Genomic DNA, 16,197 nt, shown 5'->3' with positions numbered 1-16,197 from the left:
TTAATGCATGCCAGGATGACAATGAGTCGCGCTCTCCCGGGAGTCGCGGCAGGCTTTGTCCTCAGCCAAAAACGCGCAGAACATTGCATTGGCAGATGGTATCACGTAGGTAAGCAGCAGATTTGATTTCCCCAAACACGGTGGCATAAATGGATGATATTAAGCAGCTATATTCATTTGCCGTGTCCCATTGCCCTCTGTGCATTAGCATGTAATCCTGAGGTAAAAAATAACATTGTTTTCCAATCACTCGCAGACGTTCTTTTCGGAGCGGACAGCACGGAGGTGGGGCGTTGAGGGTGATAATTTCCACTTCACTTCCGAGCCATGGCACTGTATCATTCAAGATTACCCTTTAATCCCATTGTCGTCATAGGCGGCTTTAGGAATTAGCCTACATTATCGGGGCTCCTCCATTATACACAGATAGTAATTGTACGTCACTGGCATTGGCGAACCGATGTAGATAAATTACAAAAATAGGTATGAATGCTGAACTATGACGACTAAGCTAAATACAATACGTGCATTTGAGAAAGTGATCAGTTAACTCGCTGATCCAATAATTTAAAGGTATCCCACCGTAGGCTTTTGGATAGCCAAACATGTACTCATTGGCACTGAATTTAGTCTTTTCTTGTAGGCTAATAAAAAGTAGTTGCATATTTCACAAATGTAACGAAGGCTGTATTATTTATATTAACCCTAAATACATTTTTTATACAATTAAAATAAATTATCACCCTGCTTGCACATTTCACAAATGTATCGTAATTTGTAAGACTTGTATAAGATTCAGATTTCAAATGATATTTATCACTCAATAACCAAATTTCTGCATTTGCATATTTTTTGTCATGACCTAATATTAACAACGCGATTAAAAATGGAGACCAAACAGTAATCCTGTTCTGCTAACCCCAATATTGCAGGTTGGGGGGGGGGGGGGGGGGATATTAACCGTCCGCTACACGCCTCTATGGCACACAGAAACAAATGTTCATAGTCTGTGTTCTTGCCAGAGAGACGGCTAATAAAAATCACAGGAGAGACATTGGCAATACAAATATTCATGTAAACTCCAAGGGCTTACTGCAACATATTATTTCATAAATCAAATTAAAATGACATTCAAAGTTTTTTTTTAACTATACATTCGGCAAACATTCAAAATGAGATATGAAACAAGTGATTTATTAAACTTAACCACTGTAAATTCACAGACATGTTACATTATTCCACCCTAGCTGCCTCGAGGAGGACATGTGAAACTATCCTGCGATAAAGCGAGAAAGGACTGTTTAGAACGTTTCATCCCGTTTCAACATAGCACACAGCACAATCATATAGAGAAAATCAGGCCTTACCCGTTAGGTTTTCCAGTTCTTTATCCTCCAACGACGACAAAGTATCGTCATCTCCATCCAATGATAACTCGCTCTCCGAGTTTTGATTTCCCAAAGCATGACTCCTGATTGACTGTTTGCCTTTGAGGACATCTTCCTCTGGGGCTGCAAGTAAATATGTATGAATGTAATTCAAATAATTCATGCGATTCGTTTTTAATTTCACACCTCCATTGCACCTTTGTCTTCCCTCGTAGGCTAATGTTCAGAGGAAAATTAAATTAAAATCGCAAACTTTAAAAAAATAAAACAAATCGACAACTTATGCACAACCTAATTTGATGAATTATATCAAGAATTAAGCAACCCGTGTAAACATTATTTTAAGATAAATGGAGTAGCATTAATTGTTTTTAGTCTGCAAAAAATAGGCACAGTGATATTTTTCGGTAATTTTAGAAAATTCGTCAAGTTCGTCAAAAAAGTTTATTTTCATTCCTATTTTCCCCAATATATCTTTGGGGCAAAAGAAGTATCCAGGCAACATGTATCTGAGTCTGTAGGCTTCTTCCACAGACAAGAGAAAGAAAGTGCAGGCAGTGCTAAGTGATGTGAACAATTAAGAAGATTATAACCAGTTTTAACATTATTCAAAACGAATTCACATTCAATAACGACACAAACGAAACAAAATTCCAAGAAATTAAAGGCTGCTTTTTATACTGACCGAAACACATCCCGCTAACAACATGTAATAGAAGGCTAGGCCTACAATACATGCACCCGGATACCGGAATAAAAATAAAGCATTTTATTTCCAAGTCGAATTACTCCCCATCTCCAATGTGGCGGTTTTCTCCAAATGCACACATTATGAAAGTGAAAACCTGAAGTGATTTTACAGCTATTGGTCAGTCACACCTCCAAAGGTTATGTCTGCCATTTTAATTCTAATTCCAGATAAATGTAATTAGCACGAGCCAGAAAACTGAATAACGGCAAGCCTAGCCATTCTCAAGAAAGGTTATAAATACCACTTTATTTTTCATGAAATAATTCCATATCGATTATATGCCATAGAACGAGGAAGGGGATTATCAAAATGGCATACCTACTCTGATGCAGAACAAATTTATCATCTGTAAAATCTCATTTCTGGCATTTGATATTTTCCATCTGACCAGGAAGGGACACAAGTTGTCTGTGTTACTTTAAGACATCAAAACAAATCTAAAATAAATACTATACTTTGAGCCAAACCAATACTCGGTAACATGTGCCAAACAAATCACAACACAGCAAGGCCAGCTCCCTGCTCGTTACATTTTCTTATTTCTGCCGTACATGACTTGAGGTTCCGAGTGGATTATTTAAAGAAAACGCTAATCTGCAAACATTTATCGAAGGCTGCATTCCCCGGTGGCGGGGAAGGTTATGTGCTAGGCCGGTCTGAAAATAAATCCACTGTCCGTGTACAAGCAGTACTTCACTGAAATATAAAGAGTGTGTGTGTGCACGAGTGTGTGTGTGTTTGGGCGTGTGCAAGTGTGTGTATGTGTGTGTGACAGAGAAAAAGTGAGAGTGAAAGAGAGAGAGAGTGTGAACGCACCCAGCGTCAGGTAAAAAATGCACATAATACACAGTTCATTCACCCATTTACCTATTTACCCATTTACTTGTGGAGCTGAATTTCTCCAAAAAGTAAAAGGTACAATTGCATCTGTTGGTCTTTTAAATTCTCTCACAAAGTCCCTCAAAATGGAGCTGAAAAAAAATCTTTTGTCATGGAAAATATGCAGCTTACTGATATTTAGAATGGTCTTCCTGTAATTAAGTCTCCCTGGAGGATTTTTAGTTACCAGCGGTGAAATTACTACCAGCTTCCTAATACACACCACATGCTTTACTTTCACACAGTAAGTGGACGGGGATTTGGCAGAAAAAAGTGTTCTATGTATGTGCTCTGTGTGTGTGTGTGTGTGTGTGTGTGTGTGTGTGCATGTTTAAGAAGTTCTTGCCTTAAACATCTGCAAATTCAATCTGAAATTATCAAACCTGTAATTAAATTATGTATGATCATGATTGCAACATAACCCCTATAAAATTAAAATTGAAATCCTCAATATGTAAATGAGGATAATGTCCGGCTAAGTTTGGCTTATTGCGTACACTTGTCCAGGAACTGGGTTTACCCGGCACAGGTTACCCACAGGGAAGTGAAAGCTGACAGACTGGAGCTGACACAGGGAGGGCACATATGGCACAGACCAAAAAGAGCCGTAGGGGGAAAGAAAAGGCCGCAACACGGAAAATGCACATAATTAAAATGAACTCTGGAAAGAAAGAAAAGAATTGCTGTCCACTTTCATTGAAAACTTCCTTCTCATGATCCCTGACCTATGCTAATGGCAGACTTCATCTGGTAAACATTTCTCACAGCACTGAGTGTGGTGTTTTTTTCCACAGTTGTTTCTCAACACATCTCTACTTTAAATGGAAGACAGCACATAATAATTTAACACACACAAACACAAACACACACAACATTCGCTTTTGAGATAGAGACAATGCAGATTTGCACACTCCATACTGCATAATTCCTCTAGATTAAGACTTGGTGAAAAGTGACACACTTTAGCATCATCTTGCTAAGGTATGCACTCAAAGACTTGCTGCGGCAAAGTATTTGCTCTGACTAAAAGCAACACTGTCACTCCGAGACCAAACATCATAGGAAACTATAAGGTGCAACATCAAAGGACAGTTATTAGATACCACTACGAACAGCGTTTTTTTTCTTCTTCACATCATTAATAACACAGGTTTGCAAACGAGTGAAAATGTGAATTGTTTGTGCAATAAAACACTGGTTGTATGAGTTAAGCACAAAGAACATACTGTATCTTTAAACGAGAAACACCAACATTTGCGGATGCATTTTTGTGTATTTATAGACAAGAGTACAAAAGTGTGTGCATGTTTTATAGGATGCATTATCCATAACTTGAAACTTCTTTAAACCATTTCATATTATTATTATTATTACTATTATTACTATGTGTGCATTGTGCAAAATAAAAACTACAAACTGGAACTACGCTAGAAACTTACACTGCTATGATACAACTATAACAAAGATATCGATTGTCTTTTGAATAATACATGCATAACAAATCAACACAGCCAGACCATTCCTCTTGGTGGACAGTGCAAATGTAAATAACACTGGTTACTTGACACAGTTTTAAGCCGTTTGCAGCTCAGTAGCCCAAATTCCCATTTATATGCCACTGCAGGCAGGCTCAGGGCAGGGCAATTATATTGTCAGAATTAACAAATTTGTTTTTAACAAGAGCGTAGCCAGGAGTGTAGTCGCGAGGCGGGTATCGATCACCCGAACAGAGGCATTAGTCTTCAGGTATTTATTCTGCCACCTCTGGTCCGCAGACCCTCATCCAGACCAAATCAATCTCCGCAAAGCACGGCTCTCTCTCTCGCCGTAAATACATAACTACGCTCCACACAGTCACCACGACTCTATGGGCTTTTCAGCGTAAATCGCTCCGGATTTCTCCGGCGGCCTGTGAATGATCTTGACTGTATTCGTGTGCATCTTGAAAAACACACATGCTAACACGTATTTAAAAACATCCTGTCGCAGGGATAATTGATCTCGGTTCAATTCTAGCAGTGGACATAAGACAACAAACTCGCAAAAAATGTGTGTGTGAGAGAGAGTGTGTGTGTGTTTGTGTGAGAGTGTGTGTATGTGTGTGTATGTATGTGTGGGAGAGTGTGTGTGTGTGTGAGAGAGAGAAAGGGTGTGTGTGTGTGTATGCATGTGTGAGAGAGTGTGTGTGTGCACGTGTGTGTGTGTGTGTGAGAGAGAAAGGGTGTGTGTGTGTGTATGCATGTGTGAGAGAGTGTGCGTGTGCGTGCGTGTGTGTGTGTGTGTGTGTGTATTCCATTGCTTTTTGTCCAATAAAGCTATGGACTCAATTACAGTACGATTCTAAAATGAACGCACCTTGATTGCACAGGTCCAAGACTGCGAGCGGTAGCGTGAAATAACGTTAAATACGGACTCTCTCCCGCGCTTAATTGTTTTTAATTTTTTATAGTGGTCAGAGTTTCCGTTTCCCCCGTTCGTCTGAGTGAAAATAATTACAGCCAGATATGACCTCTCCGCTCCCTTTCAGAATGCGAGCCTGCGACCCTCATCCGCATGCGATTCTTCACCTGAACGCATTTACACGGGGGAAAACAACATGAGATTTTAATTAAAGAGAAGCAGAGAAATACCCCCCCCCCCTTCACCGGAGAGGGAAAGTGCTCACTTCCTTGATTCGTACACTCTGATCAGTGTATTCAAAACAAAAAAAAAAGAAGTAAAAAAAGAGAAACTGTTACTGAGGCAGTGTTCGGACATCTCTGTAGGGGGAGGAGACTCCCGGTCTAATATTCAAACATGGCGGCAGATCTCTGACAGACTCGTCAGATTGATTATCAATTACGTTAAGGAAAAGAGAAGCCAGGGGGAGGAGTTTTTAAGGGCCAGCGCTGCGTCAGAGCGAATCGCGACACGACAGGGGGATTTGCGGGTAAGCCACTCAATCAGCATTCGTCAATTAAGTCCCGGACGCTCCCACACATACGTTCCGGAAAGACACGGAGATAGGTACGATCGGCGCACGCGGGTAGGCTACTGCACCATGCCGGAGTGTAGCGCACAAACAGGAAATGGAGTCGACGTCTCCGGCCGCCCCCGCATCCTCTAACAGCCGCGCATTACGGCCATTAGGCCCGGCTCCGGTCTCTAAGGATCCTGGGATTTGGTACGGTTATTGCTTTTAGACCACGTTCTTATTGACTCCTGTCACGCCGGTCGTTTGTCTCCGGGGCCGATGTGGCGTTCGGACCGTTACCCGGTGACATATTGCGGTCGTTTTCTCTCCAGAAACGGCCCCTTTTCCGGGCGCAGTGCAAAAGGTTAAGCTGGTAAACCGGAGCCAAAATGTCGCCGACCGCGAACTGCGGCGGGGGGGCCGCATCCAGGAGGCCGCGCCGCTTTTAACGGAAACAAAAGAGTCTGTCCGGCCCGGCCGAACCGCTCCCCCCACGCGTGCATTTCAGATTAATTTAATGGCAGAGAGAAGGCGTTTTTTATTTCTAGCTTGGCTAGCGACGCGCGTCATTGTCATGCACGCGTGAAATATTTAATACGCGCGCCGCAGAACGCTTCGTGCAAGCCTCGAGTTTCGGAGTCCCGGAATTGAAACGAGCGGAAGCCGGATTGTTGCAGCGTCGTTGTTTAATGCAAATCGCTCCTCCTCCTCGGCCGATAAAGACGGATCGGCGTTGTTATTCCGCCATTTGCAGAAACAAAGCGGGGCGCGCCTGATCCATCGAATCCAATCTCCGCGGCCGCGAAAGGCTTAATCAATGTTCCTGATTACTTCGCTGCCGCTTCCCATTCGCTCGCCATTAAACGGCTATCGACGCCGCCGCCGCGCTCAATGCCGCGGACGACGCGCGTCCACGTATCCTCCGGCGAGACATTTTCGCCAGAGAGCGAAACGTGGGAAGTTGTATTAAACTGATTTACCGTCGCTGTATTACGCATTGATTTTTGTTATGTCTGTGGGCAACCGTCTCAAAGGAAAGGTCACGGGGGCGTCTGGTCGGGTTCAGGCAGGCGGTCCTCGTGCCGTATAGGGCAATGCTGTGTGTAACAGAGGCTGGTTTCCCTGCAGTTAACGAACCTGAAATATTCTGCATTTTAGAGCACTTTTGAAAAGTCTAAGAGTGATTCTAAGGCATGATGCTGAAGCACATTTACAACCTGTTGAGTCAAGCGATTTACTTCAACACGCATACCTCAGTTGGAGGGGAAAAAAATAATAAATCAAGAAACGTGAAGAGAAAATTAGTTATTTTAAACTGCAAAGAATGCAGGGGGTCTTCATTAAATCGCTCACAATAATGAACAAATTAATGAATAAATAAATAATGTTCGGTATCCTGAGGCTAATGACACTCAGAGAACGGCTGGCTACTGTGGCTAGCTGCAGCATAAGAGCAGGCCTTTAAAAAAGACATAAAAATTTTCCTGGCACGGCATGGGTGCACTCAACCCCTTTAAAAGCCAAGGTTGCTTTCAATTGGTACTTTAATGGTATGGAGTAATCGTCGAAACATTCCTGTCCCGCAGAGAGGGTGGCTTCCAAGATGGCAACCCGCACATAACGTATATAGATGGATTCGAAAACCTGATTCTCTAGTTAAAATGCATACATATTATTATAAAAGGAGAATCACTTGAAGTGCACCTGGTCCAACAGGCATACGGATAAAATCTTTAGAGGGGAGGTGAATGAGATCCCAAGCGTTTATTGTACTCAGTTGAGCACTTTGTACAGCTGGTGGTAAAACAATGGCAACCATCAAATTATAGTCATAAGCTTGGATTTGATTTAAGGAATGACTCAAAATGCATTCAGAGCAAATGCTGTTCTTCAAAGCAGTGGCCACTACAGCAGGGTCCTGGTCGTGCACACACACACACACACACACACAGAAAGCCACAAAGTAAGCCTTTGGGAAGCCATGGCAAAGCATGAAATAGTTGATGCTGGATTTATACTTGAGACTTGGCTGTATTAAAAAAATACCTACCTTTGAGGCATAGTCATCGTTTTGTCCCATAAATAGTAACTGGGGAAAATTCTGTGACCAAATCCAGACACTGTTGTCCTTCCCACTTGCCTTTCACAAGGATGAATTTGTCTCACCACACTACTTTGCTCCTTCATATAGCTCCATCAACCATCTAGTAGTTTCTCCTGATAAGAGCAAGACTGAGCACCTTTTTCTTTTTGGCCTGTTTAGCTGGGAATACCCAATACAGTACGCAAGCAAACTGCACAATGATGTGAAATCAGTTAAATATTTCCCATCATGCCTTGTGATCTTACTATAAGGAGAAAGAGAGAAATGTAATTATACAGTTTGATTTTAAACCGTATTAGGGTGTAATGGTCAGATAGGGTGTCCACTCGAGGTTGGATCTGGGCTGGTGGGGAGAGAGGACAGGGCCGTATTAGGTGATGAAGGAACGGTGTGAGTCTGGAGGTCACACTCGTTTACCAAGGCATTGTGTTCTCAGCCAATAACGGCGATGCACAGCGCAGGTAGCATATTCCGTACCTTACACAAGGGCATGCGTGTACCCGCTCTGAGGTGCTGTTTGTGGTCAATTAGTTAAAAGGGTATTTTGGGTTTAGGCTAAATGCACGTCCTAAGCCAAGAAAGAACACACACACACACACACACACACACACCAGCAGGTCTAGCATATCACTTACCCATAACTCTCAACTCTGAAAAGCAAGAAAAAAGAAAAAAAGAACAAAACAACAAACATTTTCAAAGCAAACGTCACAACAGAAAATAAAACAGAGGTAAAACCATGGAAGCGGAGACCGCAGTGTAACCCCAGACAGGACGGGACGTCCCGGAGCTGGCAGCCTTTATTAACGTGGGCCTGCTGGAAAAAATTTAAGTGTGCGAACTATTCAAATGAGACGCTCGTTCTTTTTTTACGGCGTCTGGAGGCACGATAAAAATTTTACGGCAACTGTAGCTCTAATTTTTACTGCCGTGTGCCCCTGCCCGTGACACGGTACCCGCCCCCACCGCCCCCCGGGGCGAGACTGACCGTTGTCGGCCGCGGCCTTGAGCGCGGCCCCCGAGTGCGTGGATCCGAAGGGGTTCCTCACGAAACGCCGCCGCCTCCGCAGGTCGTCCTCCCAGTAGTCCAGGCGCCAGAACTCCCGCGGGCGGCTGCGGCCAAACAGAGAGGGAGAGGGAGAGAGGGGGGGCGGCAACACGTGTTAGCAATTAGCGTGCGGCGCGGCGGCTTTCTTTCATTAGCCCCGCCCCTCCCCCCCCCCCCCCCCCCCGTCGCCCCGCAGAGCACGGAGGGCACCCTTAACTCGGCCGGCGTCCTTGAAAACAACAATTTCGCCTTCCTCCAAACCGAGGGAGTTCCCTGTTTCCCCCCCCCCCCCCCCCCCCGACCCGTCTGTATTTCCTGAGCACGGCGAAGGTGAAATGAGCATAAATACATCACCGCGACAACCGAGCGGCGACGGCGAGCGTGTGCCGATCCCGGGCTCGTTTCAGCCATGGCGGGGGGGGGGGGGGGGGGCCTTCCACCGCGACGGCACTTGCAAACCAGAACTGGGGGGGTTGGGTGGGGGGGGGACGCCATTAGGAACGCGGGACGGCGGTACCAATATTCATCAATGTCCGAGTCCCCCCCTCATTTTTCTTAAACCCCCCCCCCCCCCACCCCTTTCCCGTTCTCACCTCACGCTGGCGGTAAATCATCGCGGCCCGTCGCGGGACCGCCAAGTGTTAACTTTTAATGAAGAGGACCGGCGGACGGCGGGCGTGCGCGCGATAATAAAATACTACGCTATTTAGACGTGAAGGAATTTAATTAAAATAATCTTTTAAAATATTCATTACATGGAGCCCCCGAGGCAGAACACAAGGCGGGGGAAGTGTATTTGGGCCATAACTTCTCTCGCCTCTCCGCGCTCGCTGGTTTTTAAAAGGGCACGTTTCTGAGGAGGCGGGCGGCCTCTTCTTAGCGGGGAAACGCAAATGGCGGTAAACGCGTTCTTCCTCAAACTTGCGCCTAAAAGGCCCATCCTTCAAAAACAAATGAATACTAAATATAAAAGGCAAAAAAGAGCTCCTGTCTGTAATTTAGGTAGGGCTAGCTATGCGAGCTTTTCATGTAGACCAGGAACGAAACCTCTTTACCACCTACGCATACCATTTAGGGCACATACATATTTAAATTTAATGAGAATGAACCCTCTTCTTCATTTCACATTCCAGGACAGAATGACCAGACATGTCGGACATGTACGAGTCCATATCAGTCTAGCAGCCGCTGCATGTGAGAAGGACTTTTACACAAAAGCTCTCGAGCCCCCGCAACACTGACTCACAACAATAACAATATGACATTAAATTCCAACCATCCATTTTGCTTTACAGAGCCCAGATGGTTTATGGTACAACAAGACCTGAACACCCAAGACATATAAATCACTGCGATTCTATTTAAGTGCCTTCTAGACACCCAACCCCTTTTTTTTATGTTTGTACCGTTCACAGAGGACCCAAAGTATGCTCGGGTACCGCGGTGGTGACATCTGCATCGTGTGAGTGATCTTGTGAGGACTGACGGCTTTGCAGCTTCTTTAAAAAAAATGGCAATTTGAACAAGAGGGGAAAAGAATGAAAAGAACTGAAAATATTGAGGGGCATCTGCGGAAGCTCCTGAGAAGCTGATTTTATTTGTGTAAAGCGGTTAACTTATCTGATGCAGACACAAGCCACAGCTGGTGCTCAGGCAAACACTGCGGCAATTCGCATGGAAATCTGAAGTTAATCCGGTGATTCTTTATTCCTTGCCGAAACTCTTTTTTGACGTCTGCCAGCGCTGAACTAATGCGGTGCGAGTAATACACGGGGAACAGCAGCTCAGACATGTGGCACAAAATGAAGCACAAACTAACAAGCAAAATTAATTCCTTCTCGGGAGTTTAATCATGCATACACATACATGCACACAAGTGTTCTCTCTCTCTCTCTCTCTCTCTCTCTCTCTCACACACACACACACACACACACACACACACACACACACTCTCTCTCTCTCTCTCTCTTTTTCTCTGAACATCTGCAGGGACTATAATCCTGGGGTAACAGTAGAGGAAATGTATACACAGAACAACAGAGATAAATACGTATTATTTCTGAGTCAAGTCTAAGACACCCGTAACCCGAGCATAATCAGACCCATGAATTACCTGATTACCCTCCGCATTGATTTCACAGGGCTGGCCGAAGCACAGGAGTTTCTCGCTCTCTTCATCTTGGCGAGGGTATTCTGGAAAGACTATTTACAAACACACATAGGGGGGGTCGCGCAATGATCAAATGCGCCATTACGCGGAAAATGCATTTCGCTAGGCAAGAGCGGCGCCGCGAACGCGACAGACAACATTATTGGAACGGTATTTCAAACGACGGCGACGTTGAATATTTCATTGCAGGAGGAAAAAGGACGGCAGACGTGGTGCACGGCTGTGAGGAAAACACAGCTGGGACCGGCGAATTACCCGAGGTCCGTCTGACGCTCACGACCCGGGGGGCGAGGCGGCTACGGCAGAGATACTACGGGCAACCCCGAAAACGCAGACAAGCGCACGTCCTGCAAACGGCCCGTACGATCTACAATTACACGGAACAGATTTATCGAAATTTGTTATTAAATGTATTAAATGCACAAAGAGGGATAAATATCTCGGAAGGTGTGTCTTTGGATAGGAACGAAGAAAGCGGCTTGTGGAAGCGGTCGAGGCGCGCGGCGACCGCTGCCGCTGCTTCCGCGGTCGATTTCGGCGCTACGTTCCGCTCGCTGAGGTGCGTGCAGCGGGGCGTTCTCCCGGCGAACCCGGAAGCCCTCCCGTCGGCGCGGAGACACAATTTCCTCTCGCCGTGCGAAGTCCGCCCCGTGTTTTTCTGCGATGGACTCGATCGCGAGCGGCCGCTTCGTCATTATGACTTCCGTCATTCGTCCGTTAAAATGAATACAAAATGGCTGCCTAAGAGGAGCCCAGAATCGCTCGTCACCCTCACCAACCCCCGCCCAACCCCCCCACCATCGTCTTAGGGGAATGACACAAAAAGGTTCAATTCATCAGTGTGGTCCAGACGTCAGTGGGAGTTGATTAGTCGAGGGGGTTTCGCCACGCGTTACAAATATATGACAATGGTAGCTCGAATCAAGGCCGAGAAAAGGCGTTTGTGTTCTGCGCCGTCATCAATCCCCACCAAACCCTGCACGCTGAGTGTATTTTCCTAAAGGCAATAAATTATTAATGTCTCATCCGTCCTCCCGGTGTCTTGGTGGAACAAAATGCCGCTGCTCCTCTCGTGGCTCGACAATTAAAACTACAAAGGCCAACAAGTACTGAGCACGCTCAGAGGCCGCACGTGCAATTAGCAGTCGGCTCGCTCCAAAGACGTGCCTGCAGGCCAGGCTAACTCCCCAGGCTAATCCGGACCGGTCGTAGAGGAATAACCTCGCCATGTTAAAGGGGCCGGTTCAAACAGAGGGTTCCCACCAAACGTTCATTATTAACGTGAAACATTTGCCAGGTTTAAAGAACAGAACTGACTAAAGCACTACAGCAGAACAGATGTACCCTTTATGTGCGCATGTGAGAGATTTTAGAAGTGAATGTATGTACAGTTATGAAAAGCCAATAAAGAAATCAACTGCTAAGGTTAGAAGGTGACCTACCCCACTTCAGCATTCCTCTGTAATGTGCAAAAAGTATTATCAGCAAATAAATGACACTCATACGACCTACCAGTCCAATGAAGTCAAAACATGAGGCTCCCTATTGTGTGGATCAGCTTACTACGAATGCATGCTGGGTACAATAGCATAGAATCTGCACATTTATATATGGGCTACATCATTAGCCTCCTATGAATACAGTCAACCGTATCCCAAGAATGAACATAAGGGTTTTATATGCTTTTGACTCACCTTATATTGGACCTGAATTGGGGCAATCTATTAAGATATACCAGTTGTAATGTATACTGCACATTTTCGTCAATTTATTATTCATAAATATTTGAAATGCGTTCACATTTTTTGTACAGTATTAATACGCAGCGGCACAACCTCCAGCACTGAACAGCTGCGTTTCAGTATCATTTTGTGCGTTATGCGAGTAGCTGCAGTATGGATTTTCTACACGACTCGACAGCAGTAGAGGATAGAAGAGTGACCTCAGCAATGCACTTAATGATCATTCGCGGAGATCCTCTGTACGAGGGTTCGGGGAAACGCGCATGAAAATCTGACACGATCAGCTGCGATCAATCGCAACAATCTCCATCGTTATTGGGAAACAAAGCCCTTGATATTGTTCTGCACTGCTATCCCAGAAGCCCCAAGGGTTTCATATGACTCCAAATCAGGCTAAATCTTTAGGCATCCAAAACCTAGCGTAGAGGGGCCTGAGATCACAGATCATAAACAAAACCAAGGAAGGGAAAAAAGAAAGAAAGAAAAAAATGAATTCATTACTTATGAGGTCGCAAAAGGGCGGAAAAATAAAAATCGAGCAAGCGTGAAATATGAACAATTCCTGATAACGACACCAACACAGATTACCCAATAAAGATCCCTGTCACTTTCATTATTCATGTAAATTTAAATTACAACGACTCGGTCACGCGTCAAATAAGACACATTTTTCTCCATGCGAATGAAACACGTGAAGGCCGCGGAATGAAGTGCAATGCATTTCCCCTTTCTCAAAACAGACTGCGCACCTCAGAATTCTACAACAAGAGTCTGAAAATAAGCGCAATTTAAAGTAAACGGTGAAAAATAAGCATGAATATTGAATAATGGCTTTCACACTAAGTGCAAGCTAGGAGGGAGAAAGGAAAATGGATGTTTCGACCTTTTATGAGCATAAGTGTTATTCTCTTTCGCACTCCTCGTGCCAAACACAATACAGTGAAGGAGCCCTAATAGACTTCCTGCGCTGGCACGGAAAAGTTTGATAAGGCTCTTATTTCAGTCCGACTTCTCATCGCATCCCTCCCGCCGACAAAGACAAATGATCGCCATCCATCAAGATCCAATCAGGTACGCAGAACGCAGGTCTGTTTACCCCCCTTAAAATGCCATTTGTTTAGCCTCCTCCGGATTATGTCGTACACACACGGGGGTCTGTAAAATATCAGTTTCACGGCAGGCTGTTTAATCCCACAGCGGAATTAATTTCATGAATAAAGATTTTTAAAAGAGTTTTATAATGTGCACGTCACACTGATGACACTGCTGGCGGGTTCATTTCTGACTGGAGGATTATAGAAATGATACCGCCTGACCTTTAGCGTTACAAACAGGACATGCAAAACGCACATTATTGCATACATCACCGGCACGCGAGGCATTCTGCAAAGGACAAACAGTCATTTATAATGCTCCAACAGGATTAATTCAGTCACAACCAATGATATCAAGTATGCAGAGAGATTCCCTTTTTTGCCTTTTTCATTAATGTGGCCGACTGGCACCCCCGAAATTGCTTAAATGTCGCCATTACCGCAGAGATGATTTTGAGATTTGCATAAACCATGTGTTTATAAAAATTGACTAAATAAATTGGATATTTTTTTCATTCAACGGGAGCTGTGCTGCGCCTCTTTTGTCAAGTTATGGCAGCAATCGACCTCACAGTACCCCTAGCTTAAATTAAAATGAGCAGGACCGAATGCCTCGGTACAGTGGAGGGGGAAAAACTAGAGTGTATGATTAAACTCGCTGAAGTGCAATCTGATAAAAGTGTATTAAATATATCAGTCACTGCACTGGACCGTTTGTTTTCGGGAATGGATCTGAATGTGTTAATTTGCGACGAGTAGACTGGAATGCTAATGTACTTAAATACACATAACTTTCAAATCTATGTTTGTTTGTTCACAATGACGTTCATCGGAGACTCAAGGTTACACTAATGAAGAATAGGGAGATGCGAAATCAATCACTAGGCCACAGGTTCAGTGTTATTGTGCAGGATAAACTACATTGATTCTTGTTTTTATCATTCATTTTATTCATTTAAAAATCATTTAAATCAAACGTTATGTGTTACTGTGTGAGCGAATGCTTTCAGGCTCAGATGAACTGCAATGCAGTGATGATTGCTTCTGAATGTAAATTAAATATCGCATTACATTTACATGTATTTCTTTAGAATTTAAAAGGATTCTAAGACCTATTTAATCAGGGGTTGTCTGAAAAACAGAAAAAAAAGGTTTTGGTCTGGAGCAAATAAAACAGGAATTCATAATTAATCATTGTTGTGCTGCCAAGGCAATATATACTGTACATACACACACATATACATACTGTACGTAAGCACGCACGCACACACACACACACACACACACACACACACACACCTATTCAGTAAAGAACACTTTCCAGTACTTTTCTCCAGTCCTCTTTCTTGGTACAACAGGGAGCCTTTTTCCAGGAAGCCAAAAAGTCTGTTTGTGTTTGTGTGCGTGTGTGTGTGAGAGAGAGTGTGTGTGCGCGTGTGTGAGTGTGTGTTTGTGTGTGTCTGTGTGTGCGTGTGAGAGAGTGTGTGCGTGTGCATGTACGCAAATGAGTACAGTCTGATACAGTCATTGAGTGACTTGTACATATTACAATGAACCAAATATATTACAAGACTGCTTCTCAGCGTACTCTGAATACAGACACTTCAGAGATAACAACAGAACAGTGCGCTGGTTTCATCAGATCCCTACCATGTCCAGGAGCATGTTTCTATTCAGTCTAATTGCTTTTGGTTGTCCATTTGTGCATGTAATGTGTGCAAGCAATGTGTTACACCACTGGCAAGCAATGACAACGCATTTGATCATTACTATGTTGAAATAACATGAAATTGCTAAAGAACCCTGTGGGTTAGGAAAAAATTCTACAACGTAAATGGGATGGAAATGTGATATCTACTTGTCTCGAGCAAGTACTGTACATTAAAACTACTGTGCATAAACAGAATACAGTATTATACACAGCATATACAGTATCATACACTATTCAATATTGATTTAATCCGATGTAATATTATTTCCACAAACATTTGCACAAACAAAAAAGGTTTGCCAGTTACATAAACTGATATGAAGAATCTTTTTAAATCCAAAAATATTTTAGGTTTTC

The 16,197-nt window shown here is 44.0% G+C and overlaps 1 protein-coding gene across 10 annotated transcripts in view; it reads right to left on the bottom strand.

Moving 5' to 3' along the window:
- Window positions 1–16,197, bottom strand: part of LOC118232272 (lipopolysaccharide-responsive and beige-like anchor protein) — a 208,635-nt gene that overhangs the window by 82,277 nt on the left and 110,161 nt on the right. For 9 of the 10 annotated variants that reach the window (XM_035427121.1, XM_035427122.1, XM_035427129.1 and 6 more), the window contains 3 exons: window positions 9,064–9,188; window positions 8,711–8,725; window positions 1,368–1,511 (listed from right to left, as the gene is read on the bottom strand). In XM_035427121.1, coding sequence (XP_035283012.1) covers window positions 1,368–1,511; window positions 8,711–8,725; window positions 9,064–9,188 — 284 coding nt within the window. The remainder of the gene's footprint in view (window positions 1–1,367; window positions 1,512–8,710; window positions 8,726–9,063; window positions 9,189–16,197) is intronic. The other variant, XM_035427123.1, reaches the window with a different exon arrangement.

The sequence above is a fragment of the Anguilla anguilla genome, chromosome 7 (assembly GCF_013347855.1).
Source record: "Anguilla anguilla isolate fAngAng1 chromosome 7, fAngAng1.pri, whole genome shotgun sequence".
In the NCBI taxonomy this organism is placed as follows: domain Eukaryota; kingdom Metazoa; phylum Chordata; class Actinopteri; order Anguilliformes; family Anguillidae; genus Anguilla; species Anguilla anguilla.
Note: the sequence above shows the minus strand (reverse complement) of the source record. Positions and strands in the feature narration are given on the sequence as shown.